Source organism: Carassius gibelio, chromosome A14 (genome assembly GCF_023724105.1).
Source record: "Carassius gibelio isolate Cgi1373 ecotype wild population from Czech Republic chromosome A14, carGib1.2-hapl.c, whole genome shotgun sequence".
In the NCBI taxonomy this organism is placed as follows: domain Eukaryota; kingdom Metazoa; phylum Chordata; class Actinopteri; order Cypriniformes; family Cyprinidae; genus Carassius; species Carassius gibelio.
The window spans coordinates 3,462,954-3,486,290 of record NC_068384.1 but is presented as its reverse complement, the minus strand read 5'-3'; the positions used below and the strand labels follow the sequence as shown (position 1 = coordinate 3,486,290).

Genomic DNA, 23,337 nt, shown 5'->3' with positions numbered 1-23,337 from the left:
AACAGTGAATCAGGTATATTCAAGGTTTCCTGGGGATCAGAAGAGTTAATGACATCCTTTCACTCCTTTTTGGCACATCACCTTGCTGCATTTTGTACAGCATGTCTTATCACTCCTCTAGTAGGTAATGAATATGTGATGTTTTTATATTGACTTTTGACATTCAAGCTGTCAACTGTAGTTCAATTTTTGTTCTGTTGTTTGCATCACTATGGAGACATCAGGAGCAAGTCATACGATCCAACTAGTGGTTATGCATTTTAAGACTTTTAAACACCTTTTACAATGTTGCATGTTGTTTTCTACCATGCATTTAGGAACTGGCAATTTCTAACCATGTATTTTGCAAACAGATATACAATAGGCCTTATTCAGAGTGTGAAAATAATGTAAGATAAAACCAAATATTATAATTAGCAAAATAGCTCAGATCACTTTGAGCGACAACGCAGTAGACTTCACATCTTCTGAAGGCTCCTCCCCACCCCCAGAATTTTTACGGAGACCATCTCACATCTGCTGAGCAAACTATTCCAATTCTCCCACAGGGGCCCAGATCTGGCCCTCTCCTTGGCCCATGTATCTACATTATAAAGTCACAAATTAGATCTTGACATTTGGGAACCATAATTGCTCCTCAAAGCATGAGGCATCAATTAGGCTCCCAGCAGTGTGACAGCTTATCCCTATAGGACATATCTGATCTGAGGACAGAAGCTACTCACGCCTGAAAATTGCAGCCCTCTAAAGAATTAGATATTGGTATATAGATAGATAGATGGATGGATGGATGGATGGATGGATGGATAGATAGATAGATAGATAGATAGATAGATAGATAGATAGATAGATAGATAGATAGATAGATAGATAGATAGATAGATAGATAGATAGATAGATAGATAGATAGATAGATAGATAGATAGATAGATAGATAGATAGAATTTCTGGTGTCTGTTAGCATTTGAAATGTCATCATAAAAGTCATTGATTCTCCACAGCAAGCTTTTCCCACAAAGCTCCCTTAACCCAAGGTCAAGACAAAGGTCGACTGGTTAATTTCCATACTTTCCACCCAAAACATACTTAAAGCACTCCGAGTAATTCAATCAGTGGCTAGAACATGCAATAACATCCTTGAGTGAAACAGAAAATCATTAGTGTTTGTTTTACAAACTAATACAAAAATGACTGTGAGATTAACACTTCACAAACCTGGGTCATTATTTGGGGAGGTCAATGAAAACGTATAACTGATAAGAAGAGAACAGCATTTTAAAAATGTACATTTATTTGTGAAAACTTGTAAAGAGGGCGAAGTAGAGCTTGCATATTCCGTGTAAGGTATGTGCATTGTACACTCGATGCTAGCAAGTGAAAGTGGAAATGTGCATTGTTGGCCATAAGTGAGGTGGAAAATTGCTAACCCATTTGTCATTGTGCTGCTTGATGTAGAGGTCAATCAGTGGATTCTTTCATGACAAGCCTTGCAGAATTGAATGTTTTTCCAAGGCCTCACCCCTTCACACCTGGACTGCCAGGTAAAATAACAGAACAAGAAGAGCGCAAAATAGAGGAGGGTTTAGTAGAGGACTGCTTTGTAGGCCAAGGAAAACTGATAGGTGAGAGGAATTTGTCATGCTCTGTGTTCAGTTTGCAATGAATAGAGTGTATGGCAGAAGAAAACCTTTGGGATTTTGTCCCAAATCTTTTCATACCTTTTCCATTATGTACTGTTAGCATGCACACATTAAACGCTTTGGCCTTAACCCCCAAAGGTAATTTTCAAGCATTACTTGTACATCAGAAAACAATCAATGGGACTCTCTATGAGTTTGTGTGGTCCTCTATAAACTCATTACATCGATGAGGATGTTAAGAGATTACTTTGTTTTCCTGGCTAAAGCATTTCATTCATCATGTGTTTTGTGTCATACATTCCTGATTAACTTTCATTCAGTTCCTGCTAGAGTTCCTTTGCATTCAAGGATAAGAGGAGATTTCGGTTTACATGACAAATTGTTCGTTGTCTAAATGCAAATATATTTGATTCCTCTTAATAACCCCATCAGAACCTATTGATGTCTCTTGAGGAGAAATTATTTCCACTTGTCAAGCGCTTGCCTGGATTCCAGTTGCCTAAATCAATGGTCTCCTCACTTATTGGGACGGTGGTTGATTTTGTTGTTGAGAAGCCATTTATATATACAGAGATCAAAGCCTCAATATCAAAAAGAGTGGCCACCTGTCAATGCGAACATATGCAATTAAATGGCTCCCATCAAGACACTTTTTAAATCATAGGGCTGAGCACTACAGGTTCTGACAAGACATCAGTTGTGTAAAAAAATACATTAAGTGACAGCATAGGTATGACTGAATGGTTCAGGGGTTAAATTATCATATCCTGATGATATTGTCACTTTTTAGTTCTTGAAATAAAATGGTAGATTGGTGTCTCACTGAATATTTTACTAAATATTTTTGTACAATATTTTAATTAATCAGACAGAAAAAGGCATTTGCAATCCAAAAAAGCCATTTGGTGCTAGTAGTATCAAAATCAAGGATTCAGATTCCAGTTGCTTGGATAAAAGTGCCTGACAAAGAAGTGCAAATGCATGTGAATGTGGTGATTGCTTATAAAAGTACAAAAGTGTGAGATGACACTGTGCTGTAGTTAAAAATAAAAGTAGAGTGGTTTTTAACCAATGAAGAAACAACACTCATTTCAAAATGTCAGAGAAAATAACATCATCCCTCACCTCTCTTACAAAGATCTCAGAGTAAGAAAATATATAGGACCTGATAGTCCAGAACATAATTCAACTGTGGATAGTGACCTGCAGAAGTGTAAGATATACCTGATGTTGTGAGGGACTTCAAAAACACACTTCACAGTCATTTGGAGGCCTTCAGAGGAGAGGAAATCCCCTCACTGTGAATTCCTTTCACCTTGATCAAAAGTTTTGGAGAGAAAAGTAAAAGAGTTGTTTGAAGAACTCTGGATCAAACATGTTGCATTTGAGCAAAAATGGTTTGTGCAATAAAACTATACTGCAAGGAAGATGCAGACCCAGAGGATTTACAGACATCTCTATTTACCATCACTTTGTCAAGACACATATTATGTATAAAAAATTTAAATTAGCCAAACCTAAATCCTTGGCCATTTTTGATAAACCAACATCCAAATTTGATGATATTCCCCATCTGTGCTGCTGCAGTACCCTCAGGCCTGTACATTTCATTGGAATGACTAAGATTGACATAACATTGACACTGACTAGCTTGATATCAAATGTGCACAGGCAGGTTATCAAATGAACTCTTTTACATGTGCTTTGTATGTAATTCATAACACATTAAAGGCTCTTGAAGAGCCCAGAAGACCACATGCATATTTAAGAAGAAATAAGATTTAACATTGGATAAAACATATATAAAAGTTTTTTCCAATGAGAAAGAAAAGGGTTAAAGATGAAATTAATTCATTCATGATAACATAAATCAGTGTGGCAATTTAAAGCATTAAACAAAATCCAAAGCTGTCTCAGAAAACTCAATAAATAAAACCAACAGGATCCGCGGTTGTCGGTTTCTTGAGGATGGATTTTTTTCGGGCCTTATCAGGGAGCTCAAGTACAGAAGTTAATCAGAGGAGAACAAAGGAGGCCTTTATTTTGGTGAAACCTCTATGTTCTCCGATATCAAAGGCAATACAAGCTACCACAACAAGATGCTGCACACGGTGATAAGATGTATACCATCTGACATGCAGAAGAATTTGTGGAGGGAACCTGGTGAATTAGAAATATGAGATTCTGATACAGAAAGGTCACTCAATAGGTATTGTTCAGGTCAGATCGCTATAAGGGCTTTACCTTAGAGAGATCATCAAGCTGATTTAGGAATTAACATTTCAAGCCATTCAAACATTTCATAACTTCATATGTACTTAAATAAAAAGTTATGTATACAATACTGTTAGAAGGTTTGTGGTCATCAAGGTGCAAGGATGCATTAAATTGTGAGAGAAAAACATTTAACATATATATACAATGCTGTTCTTTTGAACTTTCCATTCTGCTGAGAATCCATAAATAGATTATATATACTATAGAAAATAAGAAATGTTTCTTGAGCTGCAAATCTGCATATTAAAATGGTTTCTGAAGGATCATGTGACACTAGAGACTGGAGTTATGATGCTGAAAATTCAGCTTTGAATCACAGGAATAAATTGCTTTTAAAAAATATATCAAAATGGAATTTTGTTTTGGTATTTTTTTGTTAATCAATACAGTGTTGGTGAACATAAGAGATTTAAAAACACTGAAAAATCTTACAATTCCCAATCTGTACAGTACTGTTTATAATGTGGTACACACGTTTCGACTCTAATTAGCATTTTTCTATATTTAAGATACTAAAACTGAAGGCTATAAGTAAAAAAAAAATAGGTAAAGATTATTACACAGGAATTTAAAAAAGATTATTTGTATTTGTTGTGTTTTTCTTTCTTTGAACTTAATTGTTTTAATTGAGGGTTAAAATGTTATTTCTTGGAAAAACTTCCTGTCATCTGAATTGAAGTTTTGCTCCTGAGACCAGTTTGACCCCAGCTGCAATTATCTGGAGGGGAAATCTGTAAGCAGACAGGTATAGATGGAGCTCCCACCAGCATATAGCGCTATGGTCTCCAGTAATAGATAAGCATTAAAATGACATTATCTTCCTTCCAATAGAGAATTTAAACCAAATGTCTTTATACTGGGTAAGTTTCAGTTAATATTTTAATAGACTTCTTAATAAATCCAGAGTAGATATTGTGATAAATTAAAGACAAATGAGCAGCTGAAGAATGCTTGTGCCAGCGTTTCCTTACACAGCAGGGCTCAGAATGACCCAGTGCTTTGGATGTTAATTATCCCACAGTAATGTATGCACAATATAATTATAATATAAATAATAATTCAAAAAAGTAGGACAGCTATACATTCCTAAAATTAGATTCAAGGAACGGGTTACTTCAAATGTTACACCAGATTTTGCACATCATTTTGTGTAGAACCAACAAAATAAATAAAATATTATTTTATTTCTGCAGTGGTCTCAAGAGATTCCTTCATGGGATACCATAAATAGCAAACATGTTTTATTGAGAAAAAAAGCACATGGCAAACATCTACATGAAAGTTCTATCTCACAGCCAATAATTCCAGAAACTATATGGCTCTGACTTCACATGGCCCACTCTAACACAAAAAAACAGTGACAGCTATTCAGCTTTATTCCAAGCTTGCTACAGATGTGTAAGAATCAGCAGATCAAAGTAGCTCTGTGTTCACATTAAGGCTTTTCAGAGGTTTTGAAGAGCTGAAGCACTGCTTATTCTGACATTCCCCCTGTCACCATCAAACAAAAGCATCTCTCTCCCTTGTGAAGGGGTGTGAGCTCCAAGATGAGCTTCAGCGACGGTGACCAATCACAACAGTGTGCACAATCCGTTGCCTTGAGGCGAGAAACAGTAAGGTTTATGTTGTCACTTTCAAGACATCATTTTTTTTTTTTTTTCAGCATTTCTGCTTACGATCTTTAGCGCTTGTCCAAAAAGAAAAGAGTGAGAATTTTTGATTTGCTGTAAATGTTCACCAGTGATCATGGTAATGCATTCCTTACCAGCATTAGTCATGTATGTGCAATCCCACTCTGTCAACAAGAAATAGTTATGCCATGTTCAAGAGCAGATATAGTGTTCCTCGCTGCTGTCTGCTGCATGTGTGCACCTGAGAGCTGAATAATGTCTAAATTACAACTGGAACAAAAGATTCTTTTATGCAGGGAGCACTGGGCAGAGATGACAGCTATAATATTGGCCTCGGTACATACAGGTAACATTCTAGGTAAGAGGAAATAGCCTTTTTAAGCTTGACATTGACATGCAGAACTGATAACATAGGGTTAGTGTGTGTTGTGGGATATATGGGGGAAACATTAGATGGCAATAATGCTGTGCTATGCAGCATAGATAAGAAGAAGAATAGCAAACATCTTATTTTGTCAAAGTGTGCACACCAATTGGTTTCTTTAACCATTACTGACCTATATAAAACTATATAACGTGTTTACAGTGAATTAATCCATTGTATCGCTACTGAATTTCAATAAGTGCGCTATCTGCTATATTGTTTGTGTGCATCACTTTATTTTATTTTTTTTGTTGTTGTTTTTTTTATTGAATATGTACTTTTATATTTTAATACAGGGAAAAAACATTGGGGATTGAATACAATGTTGACAGAGTCAACACCGAATCCACATGCTATCAAATCCAAGACCAGCAAAATATTGTCCTTGACTCTGACTTGTATGTGAGGCAGATTTCAAGACCAAATTTTTATGATCTTGGTTCTGTCATGGATTTGGGAGCATGCGTCCTCAGTCTTGACTTGGACCCAAATGAGCCGATCTCGACTACAACGCTGCACATGAAACAAAGAAACACTGTTAAAATTGAAAATAAATATTAAATATTTTGCACTTTTTCCCAATAAAATAAGCAAATCTGTGACACTGATCATGTGACTTTGTATGAGTCCCTTCATGCCATGTTTTGTCATTAAAGCAAAAACAAACAAAAAAGATGCATATATCACAATTTAATATAACAGTTTTCTATCTGAACATATTTTAAAATTTAATCCTGTGATGATAAAGCTGAATTTTCAGCATCATTACTCCAGTTTTCAGTGTCACATCATCCTTCTAATATGCTGATGTGCTGCTCAAGAAACATTTTACTCTTATTATTAATGTTTAAAAAACAGTTGTGCTTACTATTTTTGAGGAAACCTAGACACATTTTTCTGGATTCTTTGATGAAAAGAAAGTTCAAAGAACAGAATTTATGTGAAGCAGAAATCTTTTGTAACAAAGCATGTCTTTACTAAGTATTATTAAGTATTTATTATTTTTTTTCTTTCTTTTTTTTTCTTAAAGACATGAGTTGGGATTAGAAATTTCAAAGAGACAGAAGCTCCGGTGCTCTGTCGCCTGCCTGTCAACCCATGCCAAATCCAAGCCCTTTCAGCTGCCCCCTGCTGCCATCATCATAGTGCAGTTGGAAAAAAATAACACAAAAAACTGATGACAAGCTCCTTTCATGACACTTATCATTGCATTCTATCTGAAATCTAGATGAGCCAGACAAAGCGCCACCAGTCCCTATACCACAGATCAGAGAGTAATCACTCTCAGCATAAGGAGTTAGGCTCATATCACACTACCTTTATTCCTGTATATGAAGACCTCTGCCTGGTGGTCTACACATCTAGCCTGAATGCTGCATGATGATGCTTGCCTTTATCCCAAAGCGATATCTTGCTGTTTTAACGTTGGTTTAACAAATAAAGAAGAACAAAGTCTTGCTACAGATCCTCAGAGACACATACTAGCACGCTACTCTTATATCACAGATGGATACATTGTGGGGTCGGTTTCAAGGACAAATAAAGGCCCATGTTTCCTCAGCACATACAATGTTACAGAAATGCAGACTACAGTAAGAACAACTGAGCGACCAGCATTTGCTTTTTATTTTGCATTGACGTGAAATTAATTTTCATCATTTTTTTATTCCAGTGAATGACATATGAATGATGCCAAGATTAAAGTTTCTGCACCAGTCATGTCAAAACAGCCATTATTTCAGCTGACATACAGTACCAGCACACAGAAAACCTCCCACAAAGCTTTTCCTTAGTGTAACATCTCAACCTCAAACATCAAAAGAGACAGGACTGCAAAAACAGCATGCATGAGCCGTCAAAAAAGACGAGCGGAGCTCCATTCATGCTTATAAGTCCCAGCCGCACCTTCAGTATTTACTAGCAATGAGTTTGTTCCATCTGGACCACCTGGAGGATGATTTTGTGGCTCTCACACTTACGGACAAGTATCCGTCTCTGCAAAGCCTGCTCTGAAGCACAGTCACCCAGCATTGACCAGTGATCTCAGTGGGCTGTTAGAAGATGTGTATCGTAAACACAGAGGGCAAGATGAAGGTGACTGGGGTTTAGGTGGATCACAAAGCCCCCCTGTGCGTTTAAAAGCCCCTTTTGGAAGGTGCTTTCCTGTCAGTTTTAATGTGGATCTGCCTGGAGGTGCTGTTTCAAGTTCATATGAAAAGCTCTCTTCAAATGGAGTGCAGGGAGAAAAAAAAAACCTTTGCATTCTAAAACCATGACAATGTATGAGATAGAAATAAATCACTCAAATATTACTGTTTATTAATACCTGTCAGAAATAAAAATGTGTATAAAAAAGTAAACTAAGTAAAAAAAAATAAACTAAATAAAAAAGTATGTCCTCTTACCTAATTTTTTTTTTCTAAGAAATGCCATGTTTTTTAAGATCAAAGGTAAATATATATAGAGAGATTTTCCCATCATTTTTTCTTCCTTAAAATGCATACTTTATCAATATGAAGTGAATATACATATACACCCAAAAAAGAAAATGATGTTATTATTTGCTTACCCTCATTCCAAAACTGTAAAGTACATTACTTTTTTGTGGAGCATAAAAAAACATTTTCATTGTTTTTTGTGCATACACTGAAATTTACCAATATACTTCAAAATATGCTCTTTTGTGTTCCACAGAAGAAAGAAATTCATACAGGTTTGTAATAACTTGAAGGTGAGTAAATGATTACAGTATTTTATTTTTTTTGGTGGACTGTCCCTTTAATATGCATGAAAAACCCCTACATGCCTCTACCATTTCCATATAGCAGCTGAATCTCTGAGCAAACATGTTAAGCTGTAATGTGAATAAGATGAGCTTCATACACTTACAATACAAAAGAAGGCATTTGTATTTGGCCCAAAGCCAGTCTGTACTTTCCAGATGTAACTATGGCACTTTCCCAATTGGATCCACTAATGCTGCTTTGGGAAACCCCTCATCCAGGCCAAAGGTAGTTTTCTCAAAGTATACATTGCACTGCTGCAGCATAGATGCCAACTAAATGTTTTAAATACTAGTTTCTACTGCACATTTCCCATGACTGACAAACATAAGTTTGTGCAAAGCATAATGATAATGTGATCTAAATTTTTAAACAGCAACAAAGGTTGTTACAAATTTTAAATTTGAACATTTCCTGTTGGAACACTGAGTACAAGTTCAAACAAATTTGCGTGACTAGAAAAACAATAGCATATTTAAATCCCAAGTTTTCTTTTTTAAATCCATTAATTTATCTGTTCTTTTAAGTCCTGTTTTAAATTTATAAATTAATATTAATTTAGATATTTTTTGGAGTGCATGAAGTAAAAAATGTCAGGGTGATACAAATGTCATAATAATATATATTTCAAAGATTTGTGCATGATGACTAGAAAAACAGTAGCATATGTAAATGTTTTCTTAGGACAAAACTAATTTTTATATTCATTCATCTTTTTCACATCACATTGCTTTTCAGGCATGATCATAACCATCTTTCTTAGTATTTTTAGCCAAAATACAAATCACACCTTATTTTTAACTGCCGCCAGCTTTTTACTGTGCTGACCTTTGAACTGTTAAATTGTTCCTCGTTTTTAAAAAGGGTGTTAGAGGTGGTAGAAGAGTGCAACCTTCTTTTTGAGCTGAAGTACATCCTGATGGATTACAAGAACTCCAGAGCAGAAGTTGCTACCCAGCATGGCTTTAGGCTACCTGGGTCACGGCCCATCCACTGCAGGGGGTTCTAGGTCAGAGGAGCCAGCAGGGAGCCCTGCTCTCAGACCCCAGAGAGACTCCTCAGTTAACACACAACCTCAGGGCACGACAAACTCCACGTCTACCACAACCTCTGCTCATGCCAAATCCTTTAACAATGCAGCTTGAAGTGATAAACATGGAGAGAGCTTCATATTTGTGAGTTCATCGCTCAAAGTGGACACAATTGCACATTGTTAGTTTCAAAAGAGCTATTTATACAGTACGAAGGACTAATTGTGCAGAACATTGTGAAAGAGTTTATTTTTTACGCATTCAGAGGCAAATTATACAACAATTGACTTTCCAAATTAATAGAGCGTTTGTATGGCTCCCCAATGAAAGACATTATTCAGCAGAAAGAAAATGTCAAATAGTGTCTCAGCAGCACAATTGCTAGTCTCCAAAGCTATTGTTACCACGTTTTTGTTTTGACTCTCTGGGAATAGAGGAGTATATCACATCTATTTACTCCCTGTTACAGAACTGGGCGGTGCTCGCTACTGCAGTGGCTTATAAAAACAGTTTTTGCCCACAGAACAGCTATTAAGGATTTGGGATCTGTGATAAGGACAATATTCAGCAAGACTTCCTGGCTGGCATATGATAATGAACAATGCCTAAAAAGACCTCTGTCGCACAGAATCGGCCGTGGAGTATAAGTTCTTAGGAGGCTGCCGTGACCTTGAGCTTTCTAAAAGGCATAAATATAAACCGCAAACCGTTATTTAAAGTGTGAGATGCTGTAACAGAGCAATATCTGGTGTGATCACTGCTGCAGTAGTTTTGGTCTCCACACCCCATGGGCAGTGGCCCTGCTCCGAAGACTGCCGTGTCCATCAGTGCCACCTGGAAGCATGTCCAGCCATCCTGTCACTCTGTCACCAATGCTGCCTCTCATGGCCTGAGATAAAACGCTCCGGATGGGGCCTCTAGCAGAAGTGGCTCACTCGCCTTTTAGGACTTATGTCAAAAATGTTTCAGCCCAGGTAATTTGGTACAGTCAGTGCTCCTTTCTCTGTTAACTTCAAAAGCTCTTGTGACGGGAAAAAGACAAATGAAAGAAGGGAAAATGGTGTTTAGTTGTGAGTAGCGAAAGATTGAATTCTTGAGGACTGGGATGGACTCATGTAGTGTGTTTTTCTCAAGGTATACCAAGCTAAATCTCAATGATATCCTTGCGACCAGTTCTACTTTTGTTCTCTCAATAATTTATTCAAACATATATTAAAATATTATTTATGCATACAATGGGAGGGGGTTATCATAATGAAGATAAAATGCTTCAATAAAAAAGAAAAAACATTACTATGGTTTGTATAATCGTCTATTATTATTTCCCAAAAGTCATATGGTACAACCAACATGCAGAAAAAAAAATGATATCATAGTGAGGATCCCTGCAGACCCTCATAACTGTGTGTCAAGGTCAATGAGTCTATTAAAATATCAGATAATTTACCCTTTTTTGGTAATGTTCCTCCAACTTAATAAAATGGAATGCAATATAACAACACACAAACATAATGATATTTATCACTTATGGAATTCATTAATATAATTTTTTTATTTTTTTTATTTTTTTGAGAAATATTGTTTAGAATGTGTACAGAATTTGTGAGGAATTTACAACATTTATCATGGACACTCTTATAAGTCACTGACCCAAAAATAACTGGACAAATTTCAACATTTTAATGCCTTGCTTAAGATCTTACTATAAGAGCCCAGCAAACAAAAATATGTTTAAAGAAAATTAAGTTCTAAAAACATTATTTCTGAATTTTCTCTGAACGTTCAAAAATGTCTAGTTTTCACATTCCATTTTATAATTTATCAAACATTATGGGAATGTTACTTTTGAATGTTCTCTAAACATTCTGAAACAAGTAACATTTAAAAAATGTTTGGATGAACATCTAACAAAAACGTTTCAAACAAACCATTGACAATGTGTTTCTGTGCTAAAGTTTTGAATGATGGATGTTCTCTGTAGATTGGGAGAGTCTTCAACTGTTCAGCTCCACAGTTTCTTTCTATAATGTTTTTGCAATCATAAGTATACCAACATTAATGTGTTTAAACCTGTTCTACTAATACTATCTGTGTGTAAAGGTTTTAAATAGACAGAGGGGGAATGAAGACATATACATACATCCTCCCATAACAACTGTATGTGTGTGTGTGTGTGTGTGTGTGTGTCTTAATTATTGAGGCAACAAAATGTTTTAGACACAATTCCCTGTGGCTCTGACATAATCTAACCAAAGGTTTTTCAGAATCTATGGAATGAGGAAATGAAATAGACCCACATTAACCAGATCTGTCAACATTACAAGGAAGCTGGAATCATTAATGAAGACTCATTGACCTTACAGCTAAACATTAAGATTGAACATGCAGACATAAGGTTTGAGAATGAAATAATCTCTTTTTCCGAATTAGAAGTTAATTTTGACTAAAATAACATCCATGGGACATCACTCAATTGATATCCATAACACAAAGTCTTACACAGAGAGATTCTGCACTAAATGGGATCCATTTTCAATGAAACCACAACATTTGTGCATGTGCGTGCCGGTGAGAGTGCCTGTGCTATAAAGGACGGGGCATGTACAAGTGTGTGCACGTGTGATGAAAGTGTTTGACAGCAGCCCTGCCTGGACAAATTGCTTTTGAGATGTGCCAGCACAAATGTATTTAAATCAGAGTACAATAAACCGTGGCAGGAGCAGTGACATCTCTGTGCTGGATCTTTGTCAATGTTTTCTTTAAGTATCTCCCTCCCCGTTTTATTCCAGATCAGGAATGCATGAGTTGAATTCACTATTAACAAGACTAAGACTACACAGGTAACAGGATCAGCTCTAATCAGTGTGGCCTGAGAAAGCTTGTGTGGGGATTTGAGGCTTTTGTCCTGCATTTTCAGAGGTGATCCCCCCCCCCCCAACCCCCCCGGCCCCACATTCAATTATGATTACTGAGGCAGCATTCCTCCGTCCAGGCAGAGCGTCCTCTTTAATTTGCTCTTCATTCTTTTATTGCCGGTCATAGAAAATCCTGCAGAAAGACACCAAATGTGCTCTTTTACCTCACAATGAACAATGGCCATCTCATAAGTAATGGGACTGGTAAAGAGAGAATCTTCTGAATGTGAAGATGGCAGGAGGAGGAGCGAGGGGGAAAATAACCATTATCCAAAGACATGTTCTATCTTGTAAGAAGTCCTGTTTTCTCCAGCCAAATCCCCTGCTGCCTTGCTCAGAAAATATTCAAGCTTTCTAATAGAGATGTGAATGGCAGATAGGGAAGAAGTTATGGATTTATCCAAGACTGAAGAAGAAAATCTGAAATTTAAGAGAGAGAAAAGTCATGTATCCTTGGCTTATCGCTCAGAAACACATGTAACAACACCAGGCTCTCTGTACCTCCAAGCCAGAGCTGGTCTAAACCAGTTAATACTATCTTATGTTGCCCTCTACTGACCAATAGGCTGAATCAGTGCAAATTTTTGGAGAAAATACTACACTTAGCTTTCCAATGTAAAACCACCTAATATATTTGTCAATACTGGGTTGAGCTAGGCTTATAAATCACGTTTCAACATGTACACTTTTAGAAAAAAAAAGTTAAGGGAATTTTACACAGTTAATATGTTTGGCAAGACATTGAAATTAGTCTATCACAATATTCTGTTGGTGGATTACAATGGAATTCAAAAAGGCATAGTCTAATGACATTAATTATTTAAAATGAATCAACATTAATTGCAACCACTAAATCACAGAAACCATTTTAAAATTTTGGCTGACTTATTAATAATGCAGTATTTTTGGTCATACTGAAAATAGTTATACATGCTTGCAAAATTATTTTAATAGGTTTAGGTCGACTGCAATCATAAATACCACAAGATGGCAGTAAAGTAATTAAAATTGCAGTAAGTTTTGGTGGGGGGAAAAGGCACACAAATATTGATAATCTTGTTTTTTCATTTTATGTTAATGAAATGGTCTATTACAATACCACTTATAAAGCTTTGTGTATTCAGACCGATTGAAATTTTAAATCTTCAGCTAAGCCAAGACAATATTGTTTTCCACCATTGGGCTGAAGAGTTCAAATTATATTTTCATCATTGTTCGGATTTATTGGTCCCTCTGAGAGTCAATTTCTCCACTGGAGCAGTGCCCAAGTAAAAGGAATCACACCATGGTATAGAGTTCAACTCCATGGTCTCCATATGGACTGGGTTGGAAGAGAAATGGGTTCTGGTCTTAGAGCCAGTACAGGAGACTGTGGTGGTGTAAAATCTCTAGCCAAGTTAGGCAGAATAGGATGATGCTCAATAACAGGCCTATGGAGTGAAAATGGTGTTATGAGAGAAAACACTGAATCAAGAGGAGCAGGTAGGAGACAAGGCCTGGAAAGATATGGAGGCGAGTTTCTGGGAAAGGAGGATAAGCTTGCAAAAGTGGGAGAGGATGGCAGGGAACTACATTCCAATGATAATGAACTAGGGGGAGAAGTAGATTGATGCAAAAGTTTAGAGCCATACAAAGATGATTCAGGGTGTAAGAGAAGTTCCTGGTGGTAGTTCCGGTCTGATAGTGATAGAAGGAAGTCTGTCTGGGCAACTGGTTCACTTACTGCTTTGGAGGCAGCAGTTAGACTGACCCTGAGTTTCAGAAGAACCTCTTTCTGCTCAAATGATTTAAACCTCCCATAGAAGTCTGATGCACAGAGGTCACTGGTGGGGCCTACAGAAGCAGACACAAAAGACTGGTTCCGAGCGGCAATGGAATCAATTTGATTAGATTTCACTGCAGAAAGAGAGAAAAACATTAGACATATTACTACAACAAACAACAGCTATTAAATTCCGATGGGTGAAGTAAAAAGAAAAATCTGTATAAAACCAACCCTCAGTTTTTCTTGTGGTCTTTTTGATGTATTGAACAGCAAGGTCTAAAATCTCTGCTTTTTCCAGTTTAGGATTTTGTAAATGCTGTGGTAGGAGAGAGGCATTATAGGGGGTTGTCAAGGAAATAGTGCAGAAATAATGTGAAGCAATGCATCATAAATCGAGGGCAGACACTCACCGTGTCTGCAGTGTTCTTGAAAAGCAGATCTCTTAATGCTTATAGGTTATGGTTGATTCGATCCCTTCTCTTCTTCTCTATTACAGGCTTTAACTTCTTTAAACGAAATTGAAACATGATAATTGTTAGTAATTCTATTTCCAATGCTATCATTAAACAACGTTCAATTTAAAAATGAACATTTGCAGGTCCAAATATTTGTGAATAATTGTTTGCAGCTGGGTTCATATAACTTAGCCTACTCTTTTGATGTCTCCTGTCTTCGTCATGTTTAGAGAGTTCGCTCTTCACACTAATTCGAAGATGTGGGGAACTGCTGAATTTGAGCCAAAGGGCAATTTTAAGCCTCTGGTGTGGCATTTGATTTGATTTTGCAAATATCAGCAAATAGTTTTGAATAAACAGCTGAGAGCCATGCTTGATGTGAACTACACACATTTTGGTGTTTAAAGTAGCATAACAACCGTTTTGTCTGTAGGTCTACACTGAAATTGAAAACTTAAAGTAAAATAAAAGTGGTAACCTGCATTCGTAAAAAAAAAAAAAAAAAAAAACGCTGTTCCATAATGATAAGAAAATTCTACATTTAAAAGCAGAGAAAATACTATGCATTTTTGGAGTCGCGCGCCAATGCGAGATCAGCTCGTGGCCGTCAGTGAGAAGTACCAACCCTATTTGGCGAAAGGGGGATGTGAAGAGGTGTGAATCACAGGCTTTTAGAGCAAATCTGTTAAGTGTGCTGTATGGAAGTGTTTTGATAGAAGTGTGAGCGATTAGGCCAACCATCTTTGTCCCACGCATACATTTAATGGTCAAGTGGATCATCAGGAATTAAGCAAAGCAAAACAATTCGAGTGACCTTTGAAACTTTCTGAAACTTATCTAACGGCTATTGGAAGAGAGTCCAATGTGTTTTTTTAAAGGTTTAAGTCTATTAATGCACATAATGTCTATTAATAATCATAGCGAATTGAAATTACAGCAGATAAAAAGCCTAATCGCCTTTCAGTGGTTCTTTTAAATATAATGCATCTGAATGGTTCAAACCCTCTTTGATAATCTTTGACAGTACCTTAACTGAATAGCCATCATTTAAACATCCCAGTGGGGGACTAAATGGGTCATTATTGGCTCTTACTTCACAATTGGCATTATTTACAGGCTTTCATCCAGCATGCATGTGAATATTAATGAGGGGCTAGCTCAAAGACGCATGTGATTGGTCCGTCTTCTTTTATCATTCATAATGAGAAGAGTAGGCGTGTACTGACTGTAATGACTTGAACTCCAAAATGATGCCTTTAACCTCACTTTTAATTTCGTTAATCTCAAAAATGGGCAAACAAGCTGCTGACATACGGAAACAAAAAGACTCGAAACGGGTAATAACATTTTATTTGTTCAATGTATTTTTATACCTCTGGAATATAATCAGATAAGCTTTAGGTTATTCTTACAAAATGTGATATGAAGACTTGTTACTTATCATGTTAAGGCTTTTAAGAATGATATTTTACGATGATATATAAACTACTTTTAATGTTACAGGTTTCAAAACCTCTCATGGAAAAAAGAAGGAGAGATCGCATTAATCAAAGCCTAGAAACTCTGAGAATGTTGTTATTTGAGAACACCCACAATGAGGTAATTTATTAATAAATAAATAAATAAAAATGTACTAATAGCCTGTTTATAAAATGTCTTTATTGGAACACATTTCTTCTTCTTTCTAATAGAAACTCAAGAACCCTAAAGTGGAAAAGGCTGAAATCCTAGAAAGTGTTGTGAACTTCCTAAGAGCAGAACAAGGACTGGGAACTGAATCTTTTCAAATCACCAGAGGAAAAGGAGCATATACAGAGGAGTCTGATGAGGACCTGAGCTCACAACGTCAGAGCTACCCTGATGGAATGAGAGCATGTCTCATACGAGTCAGCAATTTTATTGCTAGCAAGAGCCATGAGTTTAGACATGGAGTAGAAAAAGCATGTGAAAACCTTAACAAAGCACAGCCAATGCAAGTCCAGCTACTCTCCGCACCATCCCACAGGGAAACTCAGGTGCTTCTCTATGAGGACTCATCACTGCCAGCACAACAGCATCCCACTCATGTCCAACTGAGCAATTCCTGCACACCATCTGGCTGTGCAAAACTTGCACAAAGAACTGTTATGTCTGCTCCCACCACAACTTCAAGTCCTAAGCAACCTGTAATGCTCTGTGATGCTGTCTGGAGACCTTGGTAGAAGATCCATGTCCCTGCAAAGCTCTCCAAAGACTGAAACGGTCAGCTTGGTCTACAGTGATTCACGATTCAGTGTGGGAGCAGCACTGGGACAATAGACTGTGAATTGTGTAAATATGTTGATTTTGTACAGCAGATGCCAAAGATTTATTTTGTTATAAAAAGGCATTGATAAATCTGTGCCTGTGTAGCGTTTGGTGATCTTACAGCCAAACAAGCAAGATACACATTTTGTGCTGAGATGTATGTACTTCTTATTTCGAACTTTGATACTTTCATATCAACAGAACTTTTTTCAAGATTTTACAAAATCCATATTTGATTAGTGGGGTGAACATTTCAAGTGTTTTTTGTTTGTTTGTTTAAGAAATAATTTAGAGCAAAATTTTGTCATTTTTATTTTTTCTGTGGTTATTGCCATATATTTGTGTTCTTTTAACATTGACATGAACAGTACCTTTTTATTTGCTGTTATTTTCTTGTCAGCAGAATGTGAAATGCATAAAATATTTTCTTATATTTTGAACAAAGAATTAAACCTCTTTGAGGATATTCTTTTATTATTGGCTCTTTCTAATATTTGCATGTCACTTAATCCATTTCCTGAGAGATATTCAGCACTGAGCGGCATTGTTCTTCAGACACGGTGTGAATGTTTAGCGTTCCAACGTGATGACGGCTGATAACTCGATTAAAGGCCTGGCATTTGCAGATTTTCGTTGGTCAATCATTTGGTTATTTCAGTGATGTTGCTCTTAATGAATGGAAGACATAAAGTATTGAGGTGCAGATTACTTAACCGCTGAAAGTGGTCATACGGGTCCTTTGTCAGAATAATTGTTGAATGGTTGATTGAACATGTCTAAATGTTCTGTAGCAATGTAGATACTCGATCCAATACTGTAGCATATGATGACAAAAAGTTCAAGCCACTGACTGATAATATTAGCAACAGTTGTCAGTTGGTTTTTTACTTAAAAGAGATCAAATTTATTATTTTAATTATTATTTTTTTATTAGCCATCCATTCTCTCTCTTGCATCTGATTTTATAGCATACTGTTTGATTTGGTTACTAAGCCCTGTACTGGCCCTGTTGTCTACCAAGCTCACCAAAAGTGAGAATCCAGCATGAAATACACCCATTTATTATTTTTTATTTATTTTATTTTTTTTCTATTTCGCTATTGTAGTGGATTTAAAGGTGCATCTTTGATATATGTACCCTATTTTCTGGATAAATTAATAAAACCAAAAGTTTGGTCTCCATAATCCTATATCAACATATCATCAGGATATACAAATTAATCTGGGAGCCCAAATGCTTTGGAAAATCCGAATGCGCGCGACAAAATATTTGTGATTTAAATCATGAGGTCGTTTTTCTTTTATATCAGGCTACTTTGACATAATAGGTCAAGTCTACTACCTCTTCAACGACTGCGCTATACATGTGACAGTAAAACGGAAAGCATACAATTTAAAGTATTTACAGAATAAAGGTTATCATAAAACAATATGACCCGGCAAGTAGATTTACCACTAGAGAATGGTTTAGCTGTTAACGCTCCTACTCTCCCCTAAATCAACCTTTTCGGCTTTGTTTCGCTTTGTCGCTCTGGATAAGCTCTTAGATAAATGAGTTTGAGCTGAAATGAGATTAGACCTTTGAAAGATGCCATGCACCGGCTGATGCCTGAACCGGTTATTACAGACAGATAAGTCTACCAAATGCCATTCAACACAAAAGGTGTAAATAGATTATCCAGACCGGATGTGTGCTTTTGTCTGTTCTGATCACCAAAGCTCAATGCAAGCAACCATATCAAATGTAAATTTTTGAAATGTAGATGTGAAATCAAGTAGTCCTATAAATTATTCTTTGACCAATGGATTTATGATTAGTTCGAGTTAAAAAAAAACTATTTCTTCGACACTATTTAGGTATATTTTGTACATATTTTTTTGCCATTTATTAATTTCATCACGCCTAAAGTAAACTTTTACTTTTCAGTTACAAATATTTTAATTAAATACACAGCTTACTTTCAGTGTAATTTATATACTGACATCCTACGTGGTATTGAGAATGGATGGATGGATGTCTTAACACTTGAAAATGAATAGTACAGTTTTTACATATATAATGTCCACACAGTTACACACAATTCTATGTAGTTCTACACCTCTGGATGTGTCAAATTCTTGTTTTCCCAGGAGGTGTGCATAGCGAACAAAAGTCTTGGAGCATTTAATAAGAAAACTTGACAAAACTTCAATTTACATCCTAAATATTTTGCACTAATTTTAACTCGATTGTGTTGGGATGGTTTATACACATCTCTTAATGTGTCTGTAAATCAGGCCAATCTTCTTTTCAAACAATCAAGTTGCGTGTGGTTGATTTTTTTTTTTTTTTTTTTTTGCACCGTAGGTCTCGCTCTCCAACGCTATCCCACAGCCTTTCCCACAGACTTTCACTTTGAAAATCACCTAAATCGTGGGAACAACGTTTATAGCAACGACATCTCACTTCAATCTGACCATTTTGCAGAAAACTTTCAAATTAGACCCACGCGTGTCCTGACCTGGTAATGAAAACAAATGCACAGTGAAGAAGGCACGCGCAGTGTTTAGGCGCATGCGTTTTGCCATAATAAACGTGAAAACACTGTCACACACTCTACTTCAACCAACAGATCAAATGGAAGGCATTGTGTCATCACCACCAAAAAATAAATTACATTAAATATTTTTGTTACATTTTGATTTTGGAGTCTTGTGGCACCTCAAAGTCTGGAATAATAAAGTTACTATTAGGACTACATCCCACTTTGCCATAATCCATCCTACTTAGTACTACTTCAAAAAGGCGAATAATATTTCAAAGTCTGTCTGTTTAATTAGCTTTGCATAGTATTGCTTCAATAAATAACTAATCCCTTTTGAAGCTTTTCGCCACTTGTTTACGAATTGGACTTAGTGCGGGTGTGCTGGGCAACCTGATTTAAAGTCATATACAGCTCCCTTACAAGTAGCGCCGTTCTTCTAATGCCTTTTAAAGTGCGTTAATCTCCGGCGGGTGGGAAATGAAGGGGGACAGGTCCCCCTCCGCGGGATATTAATTGGAGGTAAGCATCCACAATGCGGACGTCTGTGCTTCAGCGCTTCTCCATTGCGCGTCTGACGGCCTGTTGCGCAGGGGCGGATACACACCCTGCTGACCGAGCGCTTCAATGACATTACCCTGAGCAACATCTGGCCGTATGCACCACTCGCCTGCCCCTTTAATTAGAAAAACGAGTCGCCCCAATGGGCAACTCTAAAGGGATTGGCACATGCTGATGCACAGCCATGGAAGCATTACCTGACCTAGGTGGAAATGTTAAAGATTTTATGCATACAGACCCATATGTCTTCCTGTTTCCTTTGATTAATATTATAAATAAATAAATCTATAGTTACTTAAACATGATCTAAGATACTCAACATCATTCATTTTCTAAAAGGAAATCTCAAAACTACACACACAATTCATGGAACTAATAAAATGAACTACTGAGAAACTTCACAGTGTCCTGTTTTTTTTTTCAGTGATTCTTTCCCTCGTCGAGGTGTTGATAAAGTCTGTCACATCCTTAAGTTGAGTTTTTGGACACTTTATCAGATCTGTGCTGGACCATGTCCTGGAGGTTAGGGAAGGGACATGTGCTTTTAATGGTGCTGGTTTGGTTGATATTCATTAGACAACTCAGAGCTAGCATGTTTCCTTGCTACTTCACAGACAAGATAAAACAGGAAAGGGAATAATTGTAATTTTACTGTTTTGTAACTGCTGTCTCCCCATTTTACACACAGGCACCTTTCTATTGATTTTGGTTTGTTCAATTTTAAAATGGCTTACTGTATGGCACAACCAAGAAACATAGTGTTTATTGACATCCAAGCTCACCATTCTTCCTCAAAGCATCAATATATTAAATAACACATTCCTTGAAAACTGCAACAAATCATCATAAACATAAACCAAAACTGTATACAGTGAATGTTTGAAATTTTACTTCTTAAAGAGTTCTTTTACTTGCACAGTTCTTGTAATTTATCTTTAAAACAAGTGCGTAAATTGTGTTCAACTTATCTGTGTATCTTATGGATTATGTGCCATACACAAAATCTATGAAATATACAAAAATAAAAGACAATGTATTGAACGGTGTATAATTTTGTCATGGAATTTTGTGGTATGAATAACCAAGCTTACAATTCTTTATAGTCTATGCACTTGTTTCATGTTAATGATTCATGTTCTTGAATTTAGTGTAAATATTCTTTCTTTTGATATTAAAGCAAATAGGAAATTATATGTCTTGTAATTTATATTCACCTCTACATCAACTATGATGATTTTGCTATATGATTTTTTTTATTTTATTTTTAAAAAAAGAAGGCAGAGTATAAATAAACAAAATTTATTGATAGCCCAATAACATCAAACAAAAAACCTACAGAATTATGTTAACAGACATGTGTTATTAGCAGGCATATTCAGTCTCTGAGTTTTGCTGGATAAGACTTGTGTGCAGAATTATAATCCATTTAGGCCTTCCCAACAGCCTGACCCTGAGCACGCTGGTACTCTTGCTGCATGCTGGACAGAACTTCCCGATGCTGCTCAGACTTTCTCTCCATCTCCTTCAGTAAAGTTTCATAGCGCTGACTGAGATGAAGAGAAGATCAGTTAGTGGTTTGCCTATGAATATGACAAAATCAAATGCAACGTCCGAATTCGTACTAATTCAATGCAGTATGAGTGAATATTCATACATACATTTCACCGTTTATGTATTCCAATCTCTTGCTCACTGTTGCTTTGGCTTCATCTAAATCTTGTTTGACCAAAACTGGTCCAATTAGTTTGTAAACTGTATTTTGGTAATCCAACAATGCAAGCTCCTACAGAGGGATGACATATGGTTAAACATAACATAAATAAATATGTATATAATGTAGCATGATATCATTTAAAATGCAAATATGGAAGATGCATTGCAATTGTGCTCTTACCTCCTTAACAATTTTATTTTCAGTCAACTGTGCCTCCAGTTTCTGTCTTGATGACATACTTTTACTGACATCTGTGAAAAATAAAACGAGTTAACAGCTTCTGCCTTCACAAAACAGAAATTTGTGTGCATATTTATACAACAGCAAACAAACCATATTTAAAAAGCACACTATTTGAATCTAACATGTTTCAACAATGGTTAGATAAAGACTCTTAAGAAAACTATTTTTGGTGACTGAGAAAGCAGATCACTATCACATATCTCCACTAAAATCAGTCAAACCTGAAAGCCTGATTTATGACCACAGACACTTCTCTGTGCATTGTTAATGTAGTGAAATATATTAAAATGCACGTCAATATGCACATGCAGGGGGATGAGGAATTGCAAGCATGGCTAGCTAGCATTGTGATGCTATACCTTTTTGCAGCTGTTGATATTTCTCCAACTCAGACTGTAACTTCTTATGAATCGCTTCAGCCATCACACCAGCTATTCTAATTTCGAATCCCTTTATATATCGTTTAACTGATAATAAACAGAGGTAACGTTATCGTATAACACAAGCTGCAGACGGATCAAGCACACAGTCTGGGGCGCACGGGAAATGACGCAATGCTCATGTGAGGGTTTTGAAATTCGCCATCTAGTGTTGAAAATAATGAAGCATTTTTACATTGGTTTTCATCAACGCGTCTTCAAATAAACCACTTGAAATGGGCAATAATAAAAATAAATATAGTATTTTCAGTCGTATTTTGCTTGACTATATATTATATTTAAATATTGCGTAGTGTTCAATATAAATAATCTTCATTATATCCACAGTATGTAAAGGCGCAGTCCTCCTCCTGTGATATGGGGGCAGTCTATCTGGGTTCACCAAACCTTCAGAAGTGATAGTAAAGGCAGTATGGCAGCGCGCATGGTTCAAATACTAACGTGAAGGTCTTTTTTCGGGGTGTACGTGGACACATATTATCCCGCTAGAAGGTAATGTAAATTATATCTTTGCTTGTATCATAATAATTAATATGAAGTTGCTTATTAACCATATTTAAATTAAAACACTGTCATGTGCTATTCATGTAATAATGGATTATACTTTTTAAGCTCTGTTATTATTATCATTGTTATTATCTCTACATTTT

At 36.4% G+C, this 23,337-nt stretch overlaps 2 protein-coding genes and 2 pseudogenes across 2 annotated transcripts; 2 read left to right on the top strand and 2 right to left on the bottom strand.

The window, feature by feature from the left end:
* Nucleotides 1-13,992: 13,992 nt before the first annotated feature.
* On the bottom strand, nucleotides 13,993-15,145 carry LOC128027107 (transcription factor HES-7-like; annotated as a pseudogene).
* Nucleotides 15,146-15,602: 457 nt separating this feature from the next.
* On the top strand, nucleotides 15,603-17,817 carry LOC128027341 (transcription factor HES-7). Its single transcript, XM_052614881.1, has 3 exons — nucleotides 15,603-16,258; nucleotides 16,425-16,520; nucleotides 16,613-17,817. Exons 1-3 carry the CDS (start codon nucleotides 16,169-16,171, stop codon nucleotides 17,120-17,122), a joined length of 696 nt encoding a protein of 231 aa, XP_052470841.1. The 5' UTR covers nucleotides 15,603-16,168; the 3' UTR covers nucleotides 17,123-17,817.
* A 3,756-nt stretch (nucleotides 17,818-21,573) lies between these two features.
* LOC128027340 (prefoldin subunit 6-like) lies at nucleotides 21,574-22,814 on the bottom strand. The gene is made up of 4 exons (XM_052614880.1): nucleotides 22,607-22,814; nucleotides 22,185-22,255; nucleotides 21,949-22,073; nucleotides 21,574-21,837 (listed from the first exon to the last, which is right to left on the bottom strand). The coding sequence occupies exons 1-4, from the start codon at nucleotides 22,668-22,670 to the stop codon at nucleotides 21,717-21,719; spliced, it is 381 nt and encodes a 126-aa protein (XP_052470840.1). The 5' UTR covers nucleotides 22,671-22,814; the 3' UTR covers nucleotides 21,574-21,716.
* Nucleotides 22,815-23,029: 215 nt separating this feature from the next.
* LOC128027339 (39S ribosomal protein L11, mitochondrial-like) overlaps nucleotides 23,030-23,337 on the top strand; it is a 28,165-nt pseudogene continuing 27,857 nt past the window's right edge.